We start from the raw sequence: 27,277 nt of genomic DNA on the forward strand, positions 1-27,277 counted from the left end.
AAAACCATAGCCCATATAAACCTAATTTAAGGCAGAAACAGATTAAAAGCCTTGGGAAAATAAAAAGGTATTTGCGTGGCACTGAAATGATACCAAGATAGTCAACAGCTACCTTAAGAAGATGATCTTAAGGTCCAGGTAGGTGCAGATTGAGACAGGTGATCATTTAGGTACTCTGTCCTCATGCTGTGAAGGGCCTTAAAGGTCAAAGCCAGCACTTTGAATTGGGTATTTTGAATATTACTGCATTCTGTACAAATGCAACCCAAAGGGTCTGAAATCTAAATCTATTTTAATAAATTGGGAAGATGGAGACAATTGTATTTATAACAAAGGAATATACAATCCAGGCTTTGGGTATGCTTATAAGTCTTTGCACTTTTCATGTCACATTTATTTAGCCTTCTGTCTGCAGTCTGTTCTTTATTGGTAGGATCTTTGTTCATGTTTGAAGCTCATTGACTTCTGTGGGATCTTATGCAGGCTCAAGGAGGGCAGGCCATGTGGATTGGATTGCAGGAGTGGGATCTTGATGGGGTCTTGCTTTCTGTATTTTTAAAACATTTTGCACAACCTTTCCATGCTATATAAATAATAATTATAAGGCAGTTTGCATAATTTTGTGTTGTAATTTCTTAGTCATTCCAATTGTTTATGTAAGTGTGTAATCTGTGTGTGTGTGTGCGCGTGCGTGCACGTGCGTGTGTACACACATAAGAAAAAATGGTTGGGTATTTATGTTTCCTCATAGCTTACAGAAGATGAAATTGCAACCATTCTTAAATCTACACTTAAAGGCCTCGAATATTTGCACTTCATGAGAAAAATACACAGAGATATAAAGGCTGGAAACATCCTCTTAAACACTGAAGGGCATGCCAAGTTAGCTGACTTTGGAGTGGCGGGGCAGTTAACTGTAAGTATTAAGTGTATGGGTAAACTCATATTTTATAAATGGGTAAGAGCCAATCTACAAAGAAGTTTCCATTGAACTTACTACTTTTCCCTGGCTAGGAATGAGAGTCTTTTGTAGGGAGGGATGGAACTTCTTTTTGCAGTAGATGTGTAGTTCATATGGACATTTTGCTTACTGAAATCAACTTGTCTTGTTGTTTTCAGTGGATCGGTATGTGTCTTACAGGTTTTGTCCAAACAATGACATCTGTGCTGTAAAGCTTTTCAATAGAGGGTTGAACCCAGATATTTGGTCGTGCTCTGAACATGCAAGCGAACAGTTCACAAAATGGGTTCAGCACATGTGACTCTATTGAAAAAGTTGACATCAACATGCAAAAAAAGAAAAGAGAAAAAAGTTCAGTGGCTTGAATTTAGAGCTGGAGGCCTTACGTCTGGGTGGCCTGCTTCTTCTCACATTGTAAATAGACCATGGGCTAAAAAAGACTGGCCAATGATTGTTGCAGCTGCAGGTGGGATCAAGAGGTTTAGGGGTGTTTCGCTAAATTAAATAGTGGCAGAAGTGTATGGCAAATGTGTATGTATGTGTGGTAAGGAGCTGTGGCCAATCCCAACGCCCTGGTGCACATACCTGCATGTTATGTGCACTCAGAAAACCATTTGTTATAGGCACACATTGTAGTTTTGTGGTTATGCACAAAATGTATATACCAGTAAAAAAAAAAAAAAGTGTGAAGCACTGTTTGTGTATGTATGTGAATGTGGAAGTTTGATTCTTGGAGTATTTATTTATTGAAGGCACTGACTTGGCCTGCAAAACATTGTAGAGAACTCTTTTTGTGTCTAAAGCATTGTATGTCACATAATCGCTTTTGGATAAATGTTACACTAAAAAAAAGAGTTTATTGCCGAGCTTTGTCAACACCTACTGGTGTTAAGTACTGGTATGCATATCCCATTGAAGTCAGATGTGATACTACAAATAGAAAAGAGAGAAAAATATGTTGAGATACATTAAGCTATTTAATAATGTAATTACAGGATACAATGGCAAAGCGCAACACTGTCATAGGTACTCCATTTTGGATGGCTCCAGAGGTAATACAAGAGATTGGTTATAACTGTGTGGCAGACATTTGGTCCCTTGGCATTACTTCAATAGAGATGGCAGAAGGAAAGCCACCATATGCTGATATACATCCAATGAGGGTAAGAATCATACCATGTGACTTCATTATTAACTACACATGCTCTTTATACTGTTGCTTTGTGGGAAACTGGAAGTAGGAGTTAGGACTGGTTCAGATGTAATGCTAAACCATAGTCTATCTTGACAAGAATGAGCCTAGGCTCACATGCTTTCCCCTCTCCCCTTCTCCAGGAGGAGGAGTTTGGCAGCTTTCGATTCAGTATCTTATTAACTGCATTTTGCCATATTGTCTGACAAACTGTGGTTAACCTTAACAATGGTTAGTGAAAACAAGCCATCAGACCCTGGTTTATAAAGCTGGCTTGTTCTGACTAATCCTTGTTAAGATTAGCCATAGTTTAGGGTTTGGACAACAACACACTACACTGTGGTTAATCTAAAATGGAAGCAGAAGTTTTCACTCTCCTCATGGTTTGTGTCAGAGGAGGAGCAGGGAGCACACACACGCAGGGGAGGCTAGGCTTGTTCTCAAATGCTAAACTATGGGTTAGTGTTGCATCTGAATGCAGCCACTGTAATTCTCTCAAGGTGATTGGAACTAGAGCTTGATGTTCAGTTGCTAATTAGATCTGATATTCAGCACTAAATTGCTATTGGTAAAATATAAATCTTACAGCAAGGATGGGCACCTTGTGGCTTTCCAGATGTTTTGACCTACAGTTCCCATCAGTTCTAGCCAGTGTAGCCAATGGTGAAGGATAATGGCAGATGTAGGCTAAAACATCTGGAGGCCCACAAGTTGGTCACCCCTGTTTTACAATGATAGAAGGCACTGAAACAAGTAATGCTGCACAGCATTTAATATTCAGAAGATAATTATTTCCATTATTCCATAACAAGATAATGGCTGCTGTTTAATGGCAGGGTTTAACATCTTGAGTTTAATAAATCAGTAGCTATCTATCAAAATGGTGCCTGCTGTCACCAAGCATATTTTGGTATTTGTTTATCTAGTTCTGCTATTTCTGGCAATTTAGGAGCCATCATTTTAGTAGAAATGGAGATAGTAGTATTATAAATTCATATTGCTGTTTGAGTCTATTTTAGTATATAAGTGTTTTGCTTTTAAAAAACATTATTGATGGAGCTATTTTATGTCCATGTGGTATCAACTAGTTCTTCTGTTCTCTTGGGATGACAGTTAAGGTAGTGCCTTGGCTCATAGTTGGAAATGGGGCCAGTTGTTGTCTGAGGCTAGAGGTACTAACTTGGGCAGTCAGGAGTTTGGGCTAATTTACTTCCCTATTCCTCTCCTGGATGTCCATTGTGTTTCACTCAAGATGTTGAAATAAAGGGCAACACAGGGTGATGGGCAGACATGCATTTTTCCTCTAAACCCAAACAGGTCACTGTAGCCCCCCCCCCCCAATACCTGTAGCGCTCATCTTTTAAAAAAGGTAATTCCCAGAGGAAGCTTAGTTTCTTAGCTCATCACTGAAAACCTCAGTGTGAGTGAGAACAAGGAACCTTCCTCAAAATTAAAACGAAACATCCTTCCCCCTTGGTTTTGGTGAAAAGGTTTGAAGTCTGGCCTTGGGTTGTTCCTCTTTTAACATTCCTTCTTGTGTCCCAGTGGCAAGAAAAACTATTGGGCCTGTGACTAGTAGGACCTCCTCTGGTGCAGTCTAGTTTGCTGACCACTCTCCTTCTGTTTCTTTGGATGCTGGTTTCTTCTCCTTATGGACCTTGATAACTTTTATATTTAATTTTTGATAAGGCATTGAAACTGCTACTCCTGATGGCACCAATAATTTCTAGTCAGGCTGTGCCTTCCTGGCTTTTTGGTAATATCCTCAGTGTTGCTGGCTTGATGACAGACCAGCTGTAGACAAGGCCAATGTCATAGGTTGGCATGGTTGGGGGTCCCTGACAAGAGCCCCTTGGACTTGCTCCTCCTCTTCACCATTATAACCTGCTTGTTCATTTGCTTCTCTCTCTCTCTGGCCCAGGCAATGGAGGTAGAGAGATGGTGGGGCAGTAGATGCCATTACCTGCGTTCTCAAATGCTCTCTGCCCAACAAGCAAGCAAGCCAGTGGTAGCAACTGTTAGTAGGAGAAGCAGTGGCTGGCAAAATGCTAGACTTCCTCAGGGAGGGGGACCATTGAGGATAGCTTGCCCAAGGCTCTCCAGAACCTGGAGCAGGCACTGGCTGTGGAGAAGGATATACTGCCATTCATGGATCATGTTACAGCAGGGGTCCCCAAACTTCTTGGAACCATGGGCACATTTGGGAATTTGAGAAACTGCTGTGGGCACCACCACAAAATGCCTAATCAGTGGCTCGTGGCTTTGGCATCTACCTGCCATGTCTGTGGATCTTAGACTGCGTCTTATTCAGCAAAAAATGTTGTTTCACGTCTATTGGACACCGTGACATCTCTTTAATAAAGGATTGTCTAATTCAGCTAATTGCTGGTAGTGCAATACAGTAAATGGTTCTTTTAAACATACGTTTTGACAATATCCAGTAGTTGCTTCTTTTGCGGGGGGAGGTTATTATACAGATAAACTTTGTACAGATAAATATTCAGTGATGTACATGCTCCTTTAAATTATATACCTGCTTCATGGAAACTAACCAATAGTGTAAATGGATTTTCTGTGCCCTTTTGACAGCTAAAAGACTGACATTACAATATTGGAAGGATAAACACTGACCTCCTATAATGTAATGGATTGAGGACTTTACAACGCTTTCCATTTTTGACCAGGTGGAATATAGACGCCACCCTCAAATGGATAGTTATTTAGATATTTTGTCCACTTTTGTTGACGGCTATGTATAATTGCTGGAAAGTTGTATGCATTTCATACAAATCCATGTAAGTATATTATAAAATGGCCAAAAAAGGGTGCCCACAGGCCCCATGTTGGGGATCCCTTTGTGGATACCACATTGAGGACCCCTCCGCAGGTGCCATCGGAGGTGCCCATGGGTGCCATGGTGCCCGTGGGCACCGTACTGGGGACCCCTGTGTTACAGTGTCTTGTCGATTTGCTTGTAGTAGATGAATGAGTTTGGGGCTTGAAGTATTTATTGTAGAACTGATAACATACAACTCTTATTTTTGATAAGTGTTTACATGTAGGGTGAAAAGCAAAGCAAATACTATTTTTGAATTTTAAAAGAGCATGTGGCCTAAGAACCTAAGAACCCTGCTGAATCAGGCTATCTAGTCCAGCATTGTTCCCTCAGTGGCCAATCCAACCATGGAAGCCCACAATCCATGTAGACGTAGTGATTAGAGATTACTTATATTTAAGAACAATCGTGTTTTTAAACAAAAAATAATGATATCATCCTCATTACATCTGGGATAACTTTGACATAATTGTTTGGGGTAATGAAAGGTAAGAGCTAAATTATCAGAGAAGATTTTCTAAGCATGACCATAGCTGCTTATATACTGAAGGGTCAGTATTTTAACATGATGGATTGTGAATCTTTTTAATCCTTGTAATCAAATGTATTGTATCAAAGGGCAAAGTCATTTTTAAAATAACAATGCTGGCTTACACAGAACACATGTTCTTGTTAATAATTTGTGTTCTGGCCTTTAAGGGCTTGTATGCAGTTAATACTCTTTTGTATATTTGATACCCCACAGTTCTTCTTAATTTTTATTAGTCAGTTGTTACAGTGGTTAAGAAGAAATACACAGATTTCAGTTGTGATAGTTTTCCCAGTGTTATATGATCCAGCTTCACAAGATTCCTGGACATATGCAGATGCTTTTCTATTTTGTTTTAGTTAAGACATCCAATTGATATAGGCAAGCATGAAAGCTTGGGCAAACTTTCATTGCTTTTTCTGGATCTTGCTTAGATTCTGTGGTATTTATGTAAAACACTGTTTTGTTACTTGGGAATGCATGCTGAAGTTATTCTGTATGCTATTTTGCTGTAGGCTGGTTGGCGCTGCCACAAAGGTAATGCATTGCCAGTAGGCCATTTCCTTGTCAATTGCATTTACAATCTAATAGAGATATTACATGACTTTTTAAACAAGTGTTTTGGCAGGGGCGGAAATGGCAGATTCCATGCAAACAAGCATAGCTTCCTCTCCCTAACCACACACTAGCTACTCAAGGAGTTGTACTAAAGCTTGTGAGGGTGCGAAGGTAAGGAAAGGATTTCAGGTTGAAAGACTGCAATAAAAGTACTTTAAGGCGAAGTTTTCAGGAACATAGATCAGATCTTTGTCAAAAACCAGCACGTTCTTGTTGTGGTTGGAAAGGTTGGGGTTGAAAAGGTGGTGACAATCAGCCAATGTAGTAGGCTAGTTAGTACATTCTAAATCTGTGTAGTATGCCTGAGGCTTTTTCCACAGTTGATCTAATGTTACTAGTAGTTTTAGGAATGTCGGATGCAAGGGCCACCTGCTTTGCTGGCATCAGTAGATGTTCTTTTTAGATGTTAAAACTTTTTAACTATCAGCCTCTTGTGGCAGGAAGTCTTAAAGTGAAAAGGTTTAGTTGCTGTTGGTAGTAGATTGCCATCTCTACTAGAAGGGCCTCAAAGTTCTTATTCATATATCAGAGTTGCAGTAAAATAAAGCAGACTCCAGAAATAAAAGGTGGCTATAATGGGGATATAGTAGAATATTCTTTCTGTCCCAGTACTGTGGCTTGAACTACATGTTATGGGGCTTACTTGGTTGCCACCCAAACTAACTTCTCTCTTCTGGTAATGTCATACTACACATTTTGTAGTACTAGACACCACACTGCAAGTTTCCTTGCTCTCATAAATAAGAGCCAATGAAGTAGAGCAGAGGCAGGGAAATTCATAGTGCAATGACACCACCATATCTGTTTTGTGGTATACACTAACAGCTAGGACTTCCGTAATACAGCTGGGAAACTCTCAGTAACATTGCATTACACTCCTTGTAGTACTAGACCATCCTTCCGAACCTGGCACTCTCCAGATGTGTTGGACTATAACTTCCATAATCCTTGGCCACTATGACCATTGGAGGGCAGCAGGTTGGGGAAGGTTGTACTAGACATTACAGGGGAAGAGAGGTGGAGGAGGAAGCATGAGCCTACCGTTTTTGAAAGAAGCCACATGGCTCATGCCCTGGTCTTCATCAGGTACTTTTTTTTATCCTTTACCTAGCAGCTGATTTTTTTTAGAAGTTTCCTTAATCTGTTTTACTATCAAGCAGTGCAAATGTTTATAAGCATCCTGGGCTATGCTGAAAATGGCTAACAGCCTCTGCCATGTTTCAACAAATGTTAATCCATCTAGAGATGATAATGTCATGTTCTAAATACAGGAAACCTTAGGAGCTAGCTAGATGTGATGATGACAGTTTCTTGTGTTTAAACAGGGAGTGGGGTGTGGGGTTTGAGTTTGAACAATGGGGTTGCGTAGCGGAGGGGAACAAGCCCCTCCCATTTGCAGGCCTTCTCCCCGAGCTTTAGCTGCCATCACATTTAGTTTGGTTCTCATTTTTCTGGCCATGCCTTATAGTTAATGCCATTGCATGTTGACTACATATATTTCATGGTTTGCTGGGTCGGGGTGGGTAGGGGAGTTAATAGATAATTTGCAATAACATTGAAAATGCAATTTCAAGATATCCTTAAGCCTTTGTATAGTCCCATGCTAGTAATTTCTGGGCATCGTACTTCATATGTGTGTTGTCTGGATAGGGAACTTTTGTACCCATGTTATACGCTGAGAAGTAAGGAGTGGAATTTGTTCTATACTTAATGTCAACCAACAAATCTTCAAGAAAGTGGGGAACACGGTGCAGGCCTCTGAAGCCTAGCTGGAACCTAACCCTGGGATAACTTTCCTTTTCCTTCCTTTATCCTTTAGATTACACCCACATACAGTTTCCAAGAAGGCTTCAGCCTTGGTGGCACTCCAAGAAAACATTGCCAGCCTTTTGTATAAGCAAGCTAGCATTGAAAATCCCCCCCCCCCATTTATGCTGTTTTTGTCTTGGGAGAGGCTAGTAATGCAAGATCTTGAAAACATATCCAGCATTTGCCTTTATTGTGTTCTGCACTGAAGTTGTTGGTAATGGACATGTGGACATCATATGTTCCACAAAATACCGTAGGAAGCCAATTTGAAATGTTTCCATTTGCCTTAAGTCCAATCATGATATTTATTTTTCCATGGCACTTACCCAGATTATCCATACCTCCTGCTTAGCTTGTGTCACTGCCACCATGGACTAATCTGCTTGTGATCACCAGTTTCTTTCCAATGTATCTTATAAGCAGCTGCCTTTACAGTGCTTTTGATGCTGTTTATATTGCCATACAGCAATATGAATGCCCAATATCTGGGAATTCTGCTGAGAATCAGTGTCCATATAGGCTCAAAAGTGAAGAAAGAAGTGGCTTTGAGCATTATTAGCTGTTGAACGTTGTCCTTCCTTTTTTCCTTTTCTTTTTTCGACAACTGGGGCAATACTTGGCAACTGTATATTCTCCAACATTCCCAAAATAATTCTGGATAATGTATTGCATTATTGGCTAAAGATAAGAGAGACTGTATAATCTTGCCTTTTTCTCAAGACAATTGCACCTGAAATTTTAAGTGTCTGCAAAGTCTCCTCTGCAGACTCTCCTTAATATGGCCTAACCAGCACTATGAATCTGCACTTATTCTTCCAGCAAGGGTTAAATGCTTAGAAGGGTTCACTGCAGAGCACCGTTGGTTTTTATGTTTGTGTATATTTAAATTTATATCCCACTTTTCAGCCAAAAAAGCCCTCAAAATAGTTTGTAACTAAATTGTTCAAGATGTAAAGAAACATGATTGACACCATGGGGGAAAAAGAGCTTAAAGGCAATATTTCATTTGTGCGTGTATAAATGGATTCTGTTTTCTGAACTCCAGTAAGTTGACTATCTCATAATTTGCTGTGAAAAGCCACAGTACTCACGGCAATAGAAAATCCTGCAGGGGTTTCCTCTGCAAAACAAGAGTGCAAATGAGCAGTGCTGAAGTTGTTGCATGGCATTTGAGGAAATTTGTACCAGTGCTGATTTGTACCTTGTTCCAGTAGTATTTTTTAATAGAAGAAATTGGATTTAAGTATTAATGTGCCACAGCTATGAATGGACACACAGCTGACTCAGTTGAGAGATCGTATCAAACCTTGAATAAATATCGCTACCAACGCAATATATTTTGTAAATAATACAGTGTAGAATACCCCAGCAATATGATAATTTGAAAAATGGAACATGGCTAATACTTTCTCATTTAAATTGTATTTTGCTTGCCAATATACAGAGACATAGTATTCTTAACATTGAACAGTGAAAGATAAATTATATTTTGCATGGTGGCTGCTTAGTTATTACTGACAGATAGATTATTTTGGGTTAGGAGATGTCATACTGATGTATATTAAACTTAACAAGTGCCAAACTTGTTAGTTTACCACTTTCCTGAAATCTGCTGAAGTACTGAGACCAGAGTGAAGAGATTAGGGAAACATTTTCCATGACAAGCACATAGATACATTCATACAATATGTAACCCTTTGTTTATGGGTTTGGTAGCTCCATACAGTTGACCAGGTGATGGCGCCCTTGCCAGAAGCCATTGCAATAATGTCAAATGGTACATTTTAAAACTTGGCCTTTTTGGTTATGGCTTTTTCTACCACTTAGTTTTTCACATCTTCTCTCTTATCTGTCATTTCTGCACGTTCTCTCCTCCGTTTTACGTGTCCTAGTATTACTTCCTATGATCGAGCCAGCTTTCCCATCTGTCTATTTGCTCTTTTAAATCCCTTCTCAACCTCTGTCTTGAGTCTTCAAAGATTCAGTCTATTTAGCTGTCTGCTGTTTATTAACCTTCCTCTCTCCCATATTTATAACCTTTACATCAAATTTAGTAATCCCTTTCTGGGTTTGCACATGTCCAATCTACAACTAAGCACTAGTGGGCCTGGCTAATAGTTTGTACAGGAGCTACAGACTTGGAATGTGGAATGGAGAAAAATCCATCTAGAAAAACTTGCATTAATATCAGTTTGTACTTGGGTCCAAGGCTGCCTTGAGCAGGCATATTTTCACTCCCTGCTGGAAAGCAATGCATGTTTAAGTCAGGTAGAACTCCCTTGGGAGAGCTTTACAGAGTTGCGGTGCAATGATGGAAACGGCCCTGTCTCATGTATTCACCTGCTCTACCCCTGAAAGCAGGGGAATATGGAGCAGAGCCCCCAGTTCCCAGTGTAAGTGTAGGCATATATGGGATGAGATGCTCTAGTGCGATTTCGAAGAGGCTAGATTATCCTTTAAAAATAAAGCAGTATGCAAATTCCCAACCCACTTGACAAGTTTTGGAACTGTATGCTGTAATTTAAATGTGGTTCCTTGGCTGAACCCTTGCTCAAATTGAACGCGACCAAATTGTTGTGGTTTTATTACTTATTTAACATCACAGGTGTACTTGTGCTTTACAGAATTAAATATGCAAAAAATGGGTCTGTGAACTGAGAAGCTCACAATCTCTGAATCTAACTGGGACAGAGAGGAAGGGTGTGAGGAGAGGTAACAAAGGAAGGGGAGAGAATGAGCAGCAGGGTGAACATGAACACATTTAGTTATGTATATTTACATGGTGATCATTATAATGTTTACTTGGAAGTAATCCCCATCGCTTTCAGTGGGACTTATTCCAAGTATGCGTGCACTTAGGATTGCAACCTCCAATTTTACTGGGAATTATGCCCTGTCTGTTTCCATTGTAAAATCACTCACCAGGGCATACCAGATAGGAATACCAACAATATCGTTTTGAAGGACAGCATGGAATACAGGACACCTTAATTTCTGAGATGCAAGTTCATTTTTAGAGTATAAATCGATAGGATTCTGGGATAGATTTATGAAAATGGAACATTTTCCTCTGTTCTTTAATGTGTGTGGAGTTTAATAAGACACTGCTTTTGGCACACTGTTACTGGTAACGCCATTTCACTTATTTATTTGAAGTATTTTTATGCCACTTCTCAGCCAAAAAGGTTTCCAGAGACTTGCTATACCATGCGCCCATTTGTGCTTGTAGAGTAACATGGGAATATTTGCTGGTGCTCACTAATGTTCCAACTTGTCTTTGTGTATAGATTTCCCCAAACACACACATTTGTATAATTTGGAAACATGTTTGAACCCATGATCCTTCCCACAGATTTCAGGTAGAAGGGATTCTTTTTGTACTTCTTTCACAGATGTCACTGGAACATGTGGGCCCCTCCCTGAAACTAGTGAAAGTTTGAACCTTGGCAAATGGGCTCCTTTGTTCCAATCAGTAATGGAATAGGTAGACCCATGTTTTTGCTTATGGCATTGTTGATCAGGTGGGTTGGTGAAAAGGGGAAGCTTAATTTTCCTTTGCTAATATTGGTGGTTCCCTTTTGAGGCCCTTATTTTTCTGAGCAGATCGAAGATGTGCCTTTAGCACTCCTTTTTCTCCCATGTCAGACTGGCTGGGACTCCATTCCTCCCCACCCCCTGCCCCCCCAGCTTTCCTTTCCCATGTGGGAAAGAGCACACCACCCTGTAGTGGGGCACGGCAGATTTTGGGGGCCGGAATCTCCCACTGAATGTACAGAGTAATTCCTTTTGGATGAGGCTTTGTGCAGACTTCTGCAAGTAGTGGGTAGGATAGGGAGAGGGCTTTTTGCAAGACTTCAAAATGTGTTTTTGGATTGTTAGTAAATTAAGGCAAAACTATTTTAAATCTTTTATGTATTTGGGTGTATAAGTAGGAAAACTTAATTGGGAATGTGTAATAAAGTAGCAAAAGGAAAGAATATATGAAATTTGGACTACAACTTGAGTCTAATTGAAACTTAAATAGAAAACATTTATTTCAGACTTCTAAATGAGGATTTAATTAAAGTAAAATTAGCTCATCTTTTTTGTTTTATCCTTGAATAGGAAATTTGAAACATACTTGACTTGATGGTTGGCTTTCTCTGACTTTGATTAATCACTTTCAAAGTAAGCAGAGGATCAGAACAATAATTTCATAATTACACGCCAGTGAGTTAACTTGAAACCTTAACTAAAATAACTGTAAAGGAAGTATGATGATGGTTAGTTTCATTGAACGTTGTATATTTTTGTTAAACAACTCAAATACTTACAAGTGCTAATCTGAAAAAAGAGCAGTTCCATGGTTCTATTCATTTATTTTCAGGATGTTTTAATAGGAAAATGTTTGAGCTGGGAATATTAATTTCAAAGGCACTGTAGCAATAGTTAGGAGCTTATTCAACCTTCATTGTCAATAGAAGTCTCCTTTGGTCTTCAGTACACATTAGATCAGGACCTACAACTTTTAAGCTTTGTTGAAGATATATTTGATGGAACAGTCATTGTGGTTAAATTATTCAACAAATCTTGCTCAGTGTGAATTATTATTATTGCATGATAATGTGCTAGCTTGCTTTGCCCAAGAGAAAAGTTATAAATAAAACCTTGAACTAGCAGAAAGAATTTAAAACTGCTCCACAGCATGATTATTTGTAATGTGAGAGAAAAGAATCTCCCTACAGACCCAAGTACAAGGTAAAATTATTCTGCAACATGAAGATCTGCAAAAGGTCAAAACTGGTCAAAGCTACTGCTGACCAGGATCTCCTGCCATAATGTGCTCTTCCATTTGGTCATTTCTGAGATATTTGGCTCCCGTATAGATAGGCAAAACTATAATAGATGTCTTTGCCTGCCTACTTACACCTTCAAGCTAAATTGCAAATACTGAAATCCTTGGAGCTGCTGATGTTGCAGAAAACTTGGCTGGACTGATATTGAAGGCAGAGCACGCAAGGAAAGGAGCAGTATAGAGGCCCATTGCCCTTCCTGCAGTACTGACAAGGGAGTACCTTTGCTTGCATTTCCATTTTCTCTCTTCTGGTGTGATTGGTCAGCTTAGGGTAGATTGCTTTCTCTGATCGCTAGAGCACAGATCCACTTTATTTTGCTTCCTTTGGTTGTAGACAGAGCTTCTCTTCTCTCTCTTGTCCCCCTCCCCCTGCGCAGTTGATTATTTGAATGTGTGAAACAGCCTTTGCAAATGAAACATCACAGACCTAGCTTCCATGTTACCTCCATTGGCTGTAGCACCCTATTCTTCAGTAGGACTCAGTCAGCTGTTAGCCGTTAAGTAATGATATGCATGCATGTACATCTGTGTGTATGAATCAGCTTTTTGTCCCTCTTTCCATTTACAGTTATGTACTTTGCTGCCATCTCTCCTGGGCAAGGGACTACAACCTAACCATGCATGCATACGTACATATGTATGTACGTTATGTGTGTATTACACACAACTCTTATTTGTGAGCTTTTAATTACCTTTTATTAATTCCAAATTGCCCAGGTGCTCTTTTTTTTACATGAGCTCAATTGGACAATCATGAAATCTGATTGTCAGCAGATACATGGCAATGACTTCTGTGATTAGTATGTTAAAAATAAAGATGTGGTGGCTCTTCAATGTTTATGAATTTATATTAAGTAGGAAAGTGTATCAAGTTTTAAATGCTAGCATAATTTCTATCAGAATAACTAATATTTGGGAAGGCACAGAGACTTGGCTAGCAAGCACCTACTTTTATAACACATCATATTTTAAAATGCAGTAGGACTTTTACTCTTTTGGGTCTAAGATGTTTGTCAGAGTTTTAATCACAGAGGGGGAAAAAAACTACAGCCTGAAGAATATTAAGCTTCCATCCTGCTGCTCCCTTTACAAATCCAATATAATGATTCACTTTGCCGAGACCCTAAGATTATTTAGACTAGGAGCTCGTTAAAATATAAGGTTGGAATAAAACCTATTAAAATCTGTACACATGTAAAGTCTGTACTTAATGCTTATTCAAAGACAACATAATACCAAAATATGTTTTGAGTGGTATGATGCATATTTAATATAACAGCCTTATTTATAAAGAAGAGGTGCCAATCAATCTAAATTTGTTGTAGCTAGAATTTGATGGTCTAAGGATAACTTATAATTCCTTTCTTGTTATAAAATAGTCAAATTTTGTAGCCGTTATCAGTTAAGGAGTTTATGGAAACTTGGTTTAGGATTGTTTAAAAGAATACAAAATCTTTAATTTGAATTTGATGGCACCTGGTTTCATTTTTGTTCCCCCAGCAACACTACTAGTACCAAAAGTTACCAGTAGACCACCCTGGTTTAAGTGAAGAATGAAATCACTCTGGCCCCTTCTTTTTAGCCCTTTAGTTTGCTGACTAAATATTTAAACAGAGGTATAACACATCTGTTATAGTTTGTGACATAGCTGTAGAGCAAGACTTTGTGGTGCATAATTTGCATTTTTAAAGAAAAATTCCGAATTAATCTTAAAATTATCTTCATGTTTAGCACCCTGAATGAAAACTATGATTTACATTTTACGAAGCAAGAAGTAAGAATGTGTATTTTAAGGCAAGATCAGCTCTCTTTCTGAGAAATAGAGCTAAAAGTTCATATTTTTAGCTTGCATGGTCTATTTTTAACATTGTATGAATCCAAGGTTGTTTCCAGATGTGAGTTAGTTTTCATTATTGAGGTTCCCATGGGAAAGAGAGAGAGCCAACACAAATGTTACCTCCAGATTTTTGCTCTTGTGCCTTTTTGACAGTGTCAGTAAGTTTACATTGACTATGAGCATTGGTTAAAATGTTTAAAGATGTGTATGGAATTTTAAGCATTATGAGTCCTTAGATTTGTTTTTTGGGTGGTATGTTAGAAAAGGCTGGGGCAGGGAAGACAATAAAACCTGGAAAGCCTTGGCTGCCATTCCATGTACCAGGAAAGTTTGAAAAATTATTTTTGCATGTATGGTGATGAACTAGTGAAATGGAAAATGCCACACTGTCTTGAAGGCCACACAGATTTTATATAGCATATGCTTCCCGTCCTTCCTAAAAGAATCTAAGTGAACAATAATTGCTCATGCTGGTGGCCAAAGAGAAATAGGATAGGGGATTATTCCTTAAAAAAATATGAATTACTCTTCTGCAGTATTAAATAATAGCAGAATTGTCCCTTCAAAATAGCAGTCATGGGTGAAGTGATCTCTTGTGTAGCATGTGTTATTTCCCTTTCTGTTTGGGAAGAATAGTTCTCTCCTAATGTAATTTGCTATTGCTCCTTTCCCCAATTGACCAAAATCCCCAATCCCTTGCCCAGTCTGGAACAGATCAGCTCTAATTCTGTCATGTGTAGAACACTTGCTTCTTTTGGCTCTGGACCATTTTGCTCTCCATTTTTTCCTCAGCCTAACACGTTCATATTAAGGACCAAGTGCTTTCAGACATTACATTGGCCCAAGGGACCTTGGGGCATGATCCTGTCCCTATAAAATACGTGTTGAAAGCAGAGTGCAGATGGTCTTGATCTGCCCAAGCATGTCAGGAGTAACTGAGCTGCCCCCAGATGCAGGGTGTGAGTGATACACTGTTAACATGCCAGGAGCTGTGCCCAATAGGTCATACAGGGATGTTACTAGGCACTGAAAAGATTTGTAGCCTGAGCCCATAGCACAGAAATCTGCAGAAAATTTGTATATACTAATTTTTATATAAAAAATTTCTAATAATAAATAGTATTTGTTTAAATTTCACAAGTGGCAAAGCCAGCCAATTAATTTCTCATCCAAACATTCTCAGATAAAATAAATTCTTCAATTAATTTGCATCCTGACCAAGATCATCCCAAATTAATGGGGAATTTTTTTTCTAAACTTCATTGCCATGCAGGGGAAGTTTTTTTGCGGTGAGGGTGTTGCAGCATGTGGGAAGGAGAATGGTTACCCTTTGCTCCCCAGCTGCAATCTCCTTTGAAAATTGCCCCTTGCACAGCAATTAAGCTGAGAAAAAAAAGTCTTTCATTGGCACTAATGGGTACATAGGGCACTGTGGAATTGACCTGGGGCCCAGGGAAATAGTTTCAGGGCCAGGACCCCATGGACCCAGGCCCAACAATGCCCTGGTGGCATGACAAGGTAAGGAACTCCCCCCCCCCCCCTGGTCATCCAGAAGTCTTGGGCCTCAAATGGTGCATCTTTCTTTACAAAGTACAGGCAGAACAAAGCTAGTTGCAGTTCTATGGGCAGTATCCAGTACTGCTCCTCCACTTACGCAGTTGACATAGTGCTAGCATACACAACCATGGCAATAGCATAGGCTGGCACGACAGGTTTCTCTGGAAAACCTGTTGCACCAGGATATGCTATCAGCATTGTGCTAGAAGTTGCATATGCTAGCGCTACATCAGTTGTGTCAGTGGATCAGCGGGCATTGGATACTGCCCATAGAATTGACTTTGGGCCAGTCACAGACTCTCAGCCCAACCCACCTCACGGGGTTGTTGTGAGGATAAAATGAAGAGGAGGAGGAGGATAATGTAAGCTGCTTTGGGTTCCTTGCAATAGGAAAAAGATGGGATATAAATGCAGATGATGATGATGTTGATGATGATAAACCTTGCAGCCTTGCAAGCTTCTTCAGATATGTTTGTTTCTTTGCATTAATCAGTCAGATCCAATCTTTTTTGGTTGTTTTTAGTGCTTCGCATCTGAAAAATCTAGAATGGACTATAAGAGTTGAATGCATAGCCTATGAGTGATGCGACATATTGTGACAACAGTTCCATGACTTATTTCCTTTGCCAAAGCAGAATCCTGGTTAATTCCAAGCTGGCAGGGGAAGAGAAACAACTGACAGACATCTGTGTTGTCTGAGATTTTTCTAGCTCTGACCATATGTGCCTGAGAAGACTATGCTGGCAATGTAGGAATTCAAAGGGTTTCCCTGCATCCAGCTTTGTGAAAGGCTGGCATGTAAAAGGGTGGCTCTGAAAATGTTGCAGTTGAATGAGAAGTATGCTTCCATTCTTGGGTATAGTATCACCCAAGTATCTGTTGTGAGCACAATCCTTGGAAAGGTAGCAGTGGCAAATGTCAGTTTGGTGATGTGAGCATGCTACAGAAATAACCTGCAGGAGGAAGAGGGTGTCACAGCCAGAGTCTGAAGAGTGTTCTGAGGGCAGGTTCTGCTTAAAAGCTTTCCTTTGCCAGAATGAAGTGGGAGTTGGTACCCATTGGGGCTGGTGGGGGAAGAGGGCAGGGCAGATAACAGAAGGCAGAGCCAGGGGTCACAGTAGGTGGAGCCAAAGGGCTGCAGTAGGAAGAGCCAAGGAACTCCATTTGCACAAGAAGGGCAAACTGAGGCATCCGAGTTCTCTAGTTCTCTCCCACTCCCATCCTAACTTATATAAAGAATTGAGCTCCTTCATGGCAATCATCTACCTTTTCTTCTGCAAAGGAGCTTACTGTTTCTTCTGCAAGTTCCTGCTGCTGCTGCTGCTTCCTCCTCCTCCCAGGTGATCAGCCTCAGCAGTTTGACTTGGCACCTGTGTTGCTTCTTCTTGGCCAATGCTTTGCTCACTTCCAAGGATGGAGGAGAACACAGTTTGGACTATTCTCCCCAATTGTTGCAACAGGACTCTTCCAGAGTGTGTGAGGGTGGGGAGGCAGCACTGTGCGGCAGGCTCTGTCCTCAGGAGAGAGAGGCACAGAGGAAGGAAAGCAGCTGGATTGATGGTGTGGTGGGCCATAGCTGTGTTGGTGCTGCATTATGAGCAGCAGCGAGGTTGTCCCCAGTTAGAGCCAGCCTTACTGGGGAAGGGAGGACTGGACAGGAGGTAGGGTTCAGGGTTCTGCATAGGTTTGCAACTAAGAGAGCCACCTGGCTCTTGCTGCCCATTTCTTACATAAAGTCCTGATTGGCTTGAGTAAGCTGGATTACAGCCATATTTGGGAGTGACAGAGCTGGATCTGAGCAATGACTGTTGAACGTTTAGCATTCTGAACATGCAGGCCGAGTGCACATAGTCAACAGTCAGCTGAGATTTATTATTTATTTGTGTCAGAAGCATCACAATTAAAAAACATACTATAACATAACATTTAAAATATAAAATGTAGAAGTTAAAATATATAAAAATTAGACAAATCTTGCCCAGAAACTAGCAACATTAATTGCGTTCTGTTGTGCTGTCATAAGGTCCTCATGTGTACATTGGTCAGGGCACAAAGGGCATATGTGTTGTTGTCTGCAAGTCTCCGCAGTCTCATAGGGCAGAGATCACCGGATAACCCCATTTATTCAAAGTGTCTCTAGATCTTGTTGCGCCCGTGTACAGTCTATTCAATGATTTCCAAACTTCCCAGCTTCCATCAGAACCGGGTGCCAGCTCCTCTGCTGGTTTCCTCCAGTGTTGATTCTTTGTAGCTTTCCACGACTCTACACATGGACATCACCAGATGGTCAATATCGAAATCAGATTGATTATGTACTTTGCAGCCAAAGATGGAGAAGCTCCATACAGTCAGTCAAAACAAGACCTGGAGCTGACTGTGGCTCAGATCATGAGCTGCTTCTTGCAAAATTTCAGCTGAAATTGAAGAACGTAGGGAAAACCACTAAACCATTCAGGTATGACCTAAATCATATCCCTTATGAATATACAGTGGAGGTGAGGAATAGATTTCAGGGATTAGACCTGATAGACAGAGTGCCTGAGGAACTATGGACGGAGGTCCGTAACATTGTTCAGGAGGCAGCAATGAAATCCGTCCCAAAGAAAAAGAAATGCAAGAAAGCCAAGTGGCTGTCTGATGAGGCTTTACAAGTAGCTGAGGAAAGAAGGGAAGCGAAAAGCAAGGGAGAAAGGGGAAGATATATCCAACTGAATGCAGAGTTCCAGAGAATAGCAAGGAGAGACAAGAAGGCCTTCTTAAATGAACAATGCAAGGAAATCGAGGAAAACAACAGAATGGGAAAGACTAGAGATCTCTTCAAGAAAATTGGAGACCTCAAGGGAACGTTTTGTGCAAAGACGGGCATGATAAAGGACAAAGAAGGCAGGGACCTAACAGAAGCAGATGAGATTAAGAAGAGGTGGAAAGAATACACAGAAGAACTATACAGGAAAGATCTGAATGTCCTTGATAGCCATGATAGTGCGGTCACTGAACTTGAGCCGGACATCCTCGAGAGTGAAGTCAAGTGGGCCTTAGGAAGCATTAGTAACAACAAAGCTAGCGGAGATGACAGTATTCCAGCTGAGCTATTGAAGATCCTAAAAGATGATGCTGTTAAAGTGCTGCATTCAATATGCCAACAAATTTGGAACACTCAACAGTGGCCACAAGACTGGAAAAGGTCAGTTTACATTCCAATTCCAAAGAAGGGCAACACCAAAGAGTGTTCAAACTACCGCACAATTGCGCTCATTTCACATGCCAGCAAGGTGATGCTCAAAATCCTGCAAGCTAGGCTTCAGCAGTATGCGAACCGAGAACTACCGGAAGTACAAGCTGGGTTTCGAAGAGGCAGAGGAACTAGAGATCAAATCGCCAACATTCGCTGCATCATGGAGAAAGCAAGAGAATTCCAGAAAAACGTCTATTTCTGCTTCATTGACTATGCTAAAGCCTTTGATTGTGTGGATCACAACAAACTGTGGCAAATTGTTAAAGTGATGGGAGTACCAGACCACCTTACCTGTCTCCTGAGAAACCTGTACGAGGGTCAAGAAGCAACAGTAAGAACCGGACATGGAACAACCGAGTGGTTCAAAATTGGGAAAGGAGTACGACAAGGCTGCATATTGTCACCCTGCTTATTTAACTTATATGCAGAGTACATCATGAGAAATGCCGGGTTGGATGAATCAGAGGTCGGAATTAAGATTGCTGGGAGAATTATCAACAACCTCCGATATGCAGACGATACCACCCTAATGGCAGAAAGCGAAGAGGATCTCAAGAGCCTCTTGTTGAGGGTGAAAGAGGAGAGTGCAAAAGCTGGTTTGAAACTCAACATTAAAAAAACTAAGATCATGGCATCTGGCCCTATCACTTCCTGGCATATAGAAGGGGAAGAAATGGAAGCAGTGACAGATTTTACTTTCTTGGGCTCCAAGATCACCACAGACGGTGACTGTAGCCATGAAATTAAAAGACGCTTGCTCCTTGGGAGGAAAGCTATGGCCAACCTAGACAGCATAGTAAGAAGCAGAGACATCACCTTGCCGACAAAGGTCCGTCTAATCAAAGCTATGGTTTTCCCAGTAGTAATGTATGGCTGTGAGAGCTGGACTATAAGGAAGGCTGAGCGCCGAAGAATTGATGCTTTCGAACTGTGGTGCTGGAGAAGACTCTTACGAGTCCCCTGGACTTCAAGGAGGTCAAATCAGTCCATCCTAAAGGAAATCAACCCTGAGTGCTCATTGGAAGGACAGATACTGAAGCTGAAGCTCAAATATTTTGGCCACCTAATGCGAAGAGAAAACTCTCTGGAAAAGACCCTGATGCTGGGAAAGACTGAAGGCAAAAGGAGAAGGGGACGGCAGAGGATGAGATGGCTAGATAGCATCACCGACGCAATGAATATGAACCTGAGCACACTCCGGGAGAGTGCGCAGGACAGGAAGGCCTGGCGTGCTATGGTCCATGGGGTCACGAAGAGTCGGACACGACTGAACGACTGAACAACAACAACAACAAATAAGTCCATTCTACTTTTGAATTCATCAAAGTCTTCCGTTGATCTGAGGAAGCTTTTCCTGGATTTTAATCTCTGAGGAGCTGGTTGTAGGCTGTAAAGAGGGTGTTGTTTGGATATTGAGGATTTAAGCCTCTCTTTGTATGCTGCTGCTTCTCTACGAACAGCAGGCGGGGCAATGCCAGCTATATGGTAGTTCTTACCTGGAGAAGTAGGTTTTAGACATCCGGTAATGATTCTACTTGTTTCATTCAAAGCAACATCAACTTGCCCAGCATGTGCTGATTTATACCAAACTGGGCAGGCATATTCGCCAGCCGAGTGGCAGAGTAGAACACGAAAAGATAAATAATAAAATATGCAACTTGGCAGCAGGCATTGGAACAATATAAGTGGTTGGGGGGATCTCTCTGTCACTATTTTGTGCAGGAGTGGGGGGTGGGATGATATCGTTCACCCCTAATGTAGAGCCAGGATGGTTGGAGATACTGTTTTCAGCATATTCCGTACCAGGGACAGAGGACTTGAAGCAAGCTACCAAGGCTGAAGGTAATTACTAGTTCCCCTTTCTTTATTTGAAAGTTTGGAGCGGGGCTTCATGATCAGCCTCAGTAGGGAATTGAAGGCCCCTGGACTCTAAAATAAGCTTTGGGGTACCACATATTGTATATATCCTTGACTGGGACAATACCCACTTCAAGATCTACAAAAATTATCTCAGTTTAAGACTGTTGTTTTTGCACAGTGTGCTTTAATGTGTGATGATGCCCAATGACACAATTAAGGAATTGGGGTGTGAACCCAAACTAGGCTTTGGGCCACCCCAAGCCTTACACCAGGATTAGGCAACCTGTTGCCCTCCAGATATTTTGGACTACAGCTCCTATAATCCCTGACCATTGCTCATGTTGACTCAGGCTTGTGGGAGTTGTAGTCCTAAACATCTGGAAATCCAGGTTGCCTGCTCCTGTCATACATGCCCACCTGCAGGAGAGTGCCCTCTATGAGACACTAGGATTGTGTCTGGTCCAGTGCTTCACTTGGCTGCAAGATACCGTCAAGCACTCTGGGCCCATGCTAATAATAGCCAATATAGATATAAATGAATGAGTATCTGGGGCCATGCTCTCTAGACTAAGCTTTTGGCCACCACGTACCGTGCATGTAGTGATTGGCATGAAGACAGTATGCATGACAGCAGCTTGAGCCCAAATGAAGCATTGGGCCAGACATGATTCTAGGGTGTCTCAAGAACAGTCTCCTGGAAGCATGGACCTATGTTTTTGAGGGATGGCCCAAAGCTTAGTTTGGGGAGCACACCCCAAGTTCATTATTCATGTGTCATTGAGTGTCGTCACATGTAAAAGAAGGTTGTGCAAAAATATTGGCTTTGATTCTTGTGTATCCTAAAGGGAAAAAAATCTGGTCATGGAGATAAATGTGGGGTCCAGGGGTCTATAAACTTCAGTTCCTTATTAAGGCTGTGTGAGGACCTGAGGCCTTTTTGACCACCTCACGATCCTACTTCGAGTCACCAGGTCAGGTGCTTTGGTCAGTGTCTCTCTTCACACTGCCACTTTTAGGTTCTCACCCACAACACTCTGTTTGTGTATTGTGATGCTTCACCACTCTCACAATTACTGCCACCAATAACCCTTTTAGAGCTGCTTTCTTTCTTTTTGGTAGCACAGACCAAGCAGCCAGCATGTGGGGTTTTTTCCACAAAACGCTTCCTAATCACAAAAAAGGAAACTGTCTTTTAAAATTGAAAACAAAGAAGGTTTATTTGGTACAACAGGATTAGAAATAGGAACTGGGTTGGGATGAGGTAAGGATATCAGGGATGATAGTTAAAATAGGTCAACACTATAAACTATACAATAGAACTCTTGCTTTTAGCTCTATGTTCAAAAAACCTCTCACACTTCTCTCACACTATCCGACACACTCTCTATCCCACAAACTATCGCACCAGATGTTCTCTTATCTCCCAATCTCAACTCAGACTTCTCTAGCTGTACCCAATCTACCTTCCTCCCAGACTGATCTGACTCCCTAGAAGCAATTACCCCACCTTTTTCTGCGCAAGCTCTCATCCAATCACAGTGCCTTCCATTCTCACTCAGCCGCTCCCCCTTTCACTTGCTAAACTGTCATTTTTGCCCATAATCTGCCAAACCCCCTCTTCACACTCACTTGTCAATCATTCCAGACACATACCAGCCACCATACACATATACAAACCTTTACTATATACATATTGTGCATGTGGAATTACCACATTCTGCTCATGCAGCTCTGTTCAAACTTTCAGATAAGGAACTGGGAACTACTAACCAATTTCAGCCTCATGGCAAGCTAGAAAGGTTCAGGTATATTTGTCTTCTCCCTTTTCTTATACCTATTAGAGGAGGAAGATAATATTACAGGGATAGCTTGCTAGCCCTAGACCTTTTAAGAAAAAGTTATTGTCCCATGCAGAGTGTTTTGGTCGTTTTCTGAATTCTTAGCTCTTTATATAAAATCAATATAATTAAGTGAAAAACTTATTTCATTGCTGGTTTCCTGTTTATTTCCAGCTTGTAGTATTTGGGACTGGGTTTGTGTGGCACAAATATCTAAAAAGCACCTAGCTGCAAGTTATTGTTACTATATGCTACTATTTTATTTAAATATAGTATTTTATGGATAACCAAGCCCACCTAATTACATTATCAGTCTTTTTATCAGTCAGAAACAAACCACACAGTTCAAGACAATGTGGGTGAAAGGACCATATTATTGACCTGTAATTTGTTTATATAATTTCCACCCACCCCACCCCAATACACCAGCCAAGATTAATTCTGCAAGTGAGAGAAACTTGCTCCTTTGAAATCAATGGGACTAAAAATGCTTAATTTTGGTTGGATCGTGCCCATAGTTTGTAGTATACTGTATTAATTGTATTTATAACAGGGGTGGGCAGACATCAGGCTTGCAGTGATCTATTTTGGCTTTTACTAGAACCCCAAGATCCATCGGTTGGAATCTGTTGCAAAATAGTGTTGGAGGCAGACATATGCCAAACATAAAGGAATAGGAGGCCTCTGGAGCACATGCTTGCCCAGGATTTTGTGATCAGTACCAGAAATTAATACCAAACTCACAAATCCTTTCACACAAAAATTCACTCTTGGTTTCCCCTGAGCCTTCTTTTTCAACAGTCTAATTTGTGGGGGCCGGGGTGAGGGGTTAGTTGTTGCTATTCTGCCCACCCCTGATTTATTGTAATAGTAATATTGTAAGCTGGTTGGTAAGGCTTTTTGCTTTGAGAGGGAGTGTATAAATACCTAAAATGAATTGTGTATAAATACCTAAAATGGTTTGCAGAAATGATACAAAATGCCTGTAATTAATAAACTGGGCACATAGAAAACCATATTATATGGGCAAATATAAGTGCAATGTTACATCTGTCTTGTAGTAGCACCACAATCTGAAAATATGAACTTGATAGTTTCGTAAAGGATGCCATAACTAGAAAAGTGTTCCCATTTGTTTGAAACCAGCTAGCACCTAATTGCAACATGCCTGGTTCGTACAATCAGCGCAGCCCACTGTGACTTGTTTAAGCAATAGTGGGTTGTGGCGCGCATCAGTGGCCATTGTGAATATTCAAGCAGGTGGTCACCGCAGCTTATCGTCATGTCTGAACCTGGTGCAGGGTGGGTTGTTGCCATTGTTAACAAACCACCCCCAACCCCAAAACATCTCATGGGTTGTAGGTGAGTTGTTAACCATGACAACAACCTACCTCTGCTGGGTTCGGACATCCCATTAAGCTGCGGAAACCACCTGCCCCAACTTGAGTATTCACAATGGCTCCTTGTACATGGCGCAACGTGCTGTAGCTTAAATAAGCCACAGTGGACTGTGATTATCGTGCGAACTGGTGTCTCTCCTGCTTTGTGTTAATAATCAGAATTGTTAGTCTGCTATAAGCTTCCTCATCACTTAGCATCATAATCGATTACAAAATTCCATCGGTGAAGTGATAACAGTTTTATTCAGGAGTCTTAACCAAGTTTGTATGCATTTTGTCTAGGTCTGATCAGTGTATATTTTAAAACTGCTTTACAAGTACACAAGGTGTCAGATGAAGGCTATTTGAATTTTTTGGTCTATTCACAACCATTTATTGTATCAAACAGCTTGTGGGATGTTTGTTAACATATATGGATTCTATTTCCCCCCTCATTTTATGAGTCTTACATTAGGTTTTCAGGATTCCTTTAAGCTTGTAATGCTTCAATGGCAGTCTATAGTTTCCCATTGGGGATTAGCAAATAAAGATGATAATCAATAAAAGTAATTTGGTGTACAAAATAATATGTTGACTTCCTTTGCCTTTGAATTTCAGCCAGAGATGGTTTAGATTATGACACCCAGCACTTTGCCTTAAGGCCTGTGATTCTGTAACTTTTTTCAGATGCATCAACTATGCATTGCCTAATTTGTTATGAAAGTGAAAGAAAAGTTGTTCAATAATCCAAGCTAAATTATGCTGCTAACATATGTTTCTGATGAAATATTGGTAATATGATAAGAATTTGAAAGAACTGTGTGATTGCTTAGATTGAAATAACCATTCCAATGACAGTCAACCAAAGATGGCTTTTCCTTCCTTTTTCTGAGGATCATTTATGAGATGTTATTAAGTCCAAATGGCAGAGATCTAATTCTGTAAGACTTACTGAAATTTAACCAGCAGAATTGTAAAATGAGCGCTCCTTGAATTTAGCATTAAGATTAAACATAATTTTACTTCAATTATAAATTAAATACAATTTTGGTGAGGTAGCCCACTTAAGCACATTTTGAAATCTTCTTTCCAAAATACGGATTCATGTTTTATGTTTATAGTAGGTGTCTCTCAGTTTTACAACTCTTTTGTAATCTATTATGTTTGATAATGAAAGCCTATGTTCTCCTAACGTGGATGGCCTCAGTGTGACTTAAAATCTTGCAAGTCGCTGAAAAATGGAGTGCTTATAAAGGCCACAAAATCTTACTGTCTACCTAAAAATAAATATTATGTAACTGAAGATGTTGGGTTGCATCCAATTGGTGTCCCTCCACTGATGGAAGTCTCTTAGATCCAGCTGAGGTTTCCATCAGCTGAATGGAGGAGGGAGACAATTTTTGGTGATTCCCATCACCCCCTACAGTCCACTAAAATAGGCTCTGAAGGGTTGGGGGAATCCTTCAGAAGAGGAGGGGAAGTGGGTGGGTGGATGGCTTCAGGTGGGAAGGGGAATTGCCACCTGAATTCCTCTAAAGGCATATTAAGCCAGATCAGTTCAGATTTGGAGTAGTTTATGCCAACCCCGCTGCTAGGTGGAAGTGTTTTAAACCTACAGTAATGATGATATGGCTTCCTTGGGGTTGTTGAGAGTTATAAGAACATCATCAGCAAATAGATTGATCAGGTGTGCTCTACCCTATATGGAAATACCTTTTAAGCCTACCATTTGCCTTTAGATCATTCGCCAGTGCTTCGATGACCAAATTAAACAGTATAGGGGAAAGAGGGCATTCTTGCCTTGTGTCTCTGGTCAGGGAGAACTGAGCAGAATCTATGTCATTTACTCTCAGCACTGCATGGAATCATAGAATCATAGAATAGTAGGGTTGGAAGGGGTCTACAAGACCATTGAGTCCAACCCCCTGCTCAATGCAGGAATCCAAGTCAGAGCATCCCTGACAGATGGCTGTCCAACCTCGTCCTGAATGCCTCCTGTGTGGGAGAGCACACCACTTCCCTAGGTAATTGGTTCCATTGTCGTATTGCTAGAACAGTCAGGAAGTTTTTCCTGATGTTCAGCCGGAATCTGGCTTCCTGTAACTTGAGCCCATTATTCCATTTCCTGAATTCTGGGATGGTCAAGAAGAGATCCTGGCCTTCCCCTCTGTGACAACCTTTCAAGTACTTGAAGAGCACTATCATATCTCCCCTCAGTCTTCCCTTCTCAAGGCTAAACATATCCAGTTCTTTCAGTCTCTCTTCATAGGGCTTTGTTTCCAGTCCCCTGATGATCCTTGTTGCCCTCCTCTGAACCCTCTCCAGCTTGTCTGCATCCTTCTTAAAGTGCAGTGCCCAGGACTGGACACAGTACTCCAGATAAGGCCTAACCAGTGCTGAGTAGAGGGAGACTACTACTTCCTGGGATTTGGAAGCTATGCTTCTATGAATGCAGCCCAAAATAGCATTTGCCTTTTTTGCAGCCACATCACATTGTTGGCTCATATTCAGCTTGTGATCGACAACAATTCCAAGATCCTTCTTGCTTGTAGAGTGGTTGAGCCATGTATCCCCCATCTTGTGCATTTGGTTTCTTTTTCCTAGGTGCAGAACTTGGCATTTATCCCTATTCAATTTCATTGTGTGTTTTTCTGCCCAGCACTCCAGTCTATCAAGATCACTTTGAATTTTGTTTCTGTCTTTCAGGTATTAGCTATCCGCCCAATTTTGTGTCATCTGCAAATTTGATCAGCGTTCCCTGCACCTCCTCCTCTAAGTCATTAATAAAAATG

General features: G+C 40.8%; 1 protein-coding gene across 10 annotated transcripts in view; it reads left to right on the forward strand.

Annotated features, from left to right (window-relative positions):
* STK3 (serine/threonine kinase 3) overlaps nucleotides 1–27,277 on the forward strand; it is a 186,009-nt gene that overhangs the window by 27,699 nt on the left and 131,033 nt on the right. For all 10 annotated transcript variants that reach the window (XM_084849044.1, XM_084849046.1, XM_084849047.1 and 7 more), the window contains exons 5-6: nucleotides 752–916; nucleotides 1,957–2,124. In XM_084849044.1, coding sequence (XP_084705170.1) covers nucleotides 752–916; nucleotides 1,957–2,124 — 333 coding nt within the window. The remainder of the gene's footprint in view (nucleotides 1–751; nucleotides 917–1,956; nucleotides 2,125–27,277) is intronic.

Source organism: Heloderma suspectum, chromosome 4 (genome assembly GCF_057233095.1).
Source record: "Heloderma suspectum isolate Gila_16-S chromosome 4, 16-S_ref, whole genome shotgun sequence".
Classification (NCBI taxonomy): Eukaryota; Metazoa; Chordata; class Lepidosauria; order Squamata; family Helodermatidae; genus Heloderma; species Heloderma suspectum.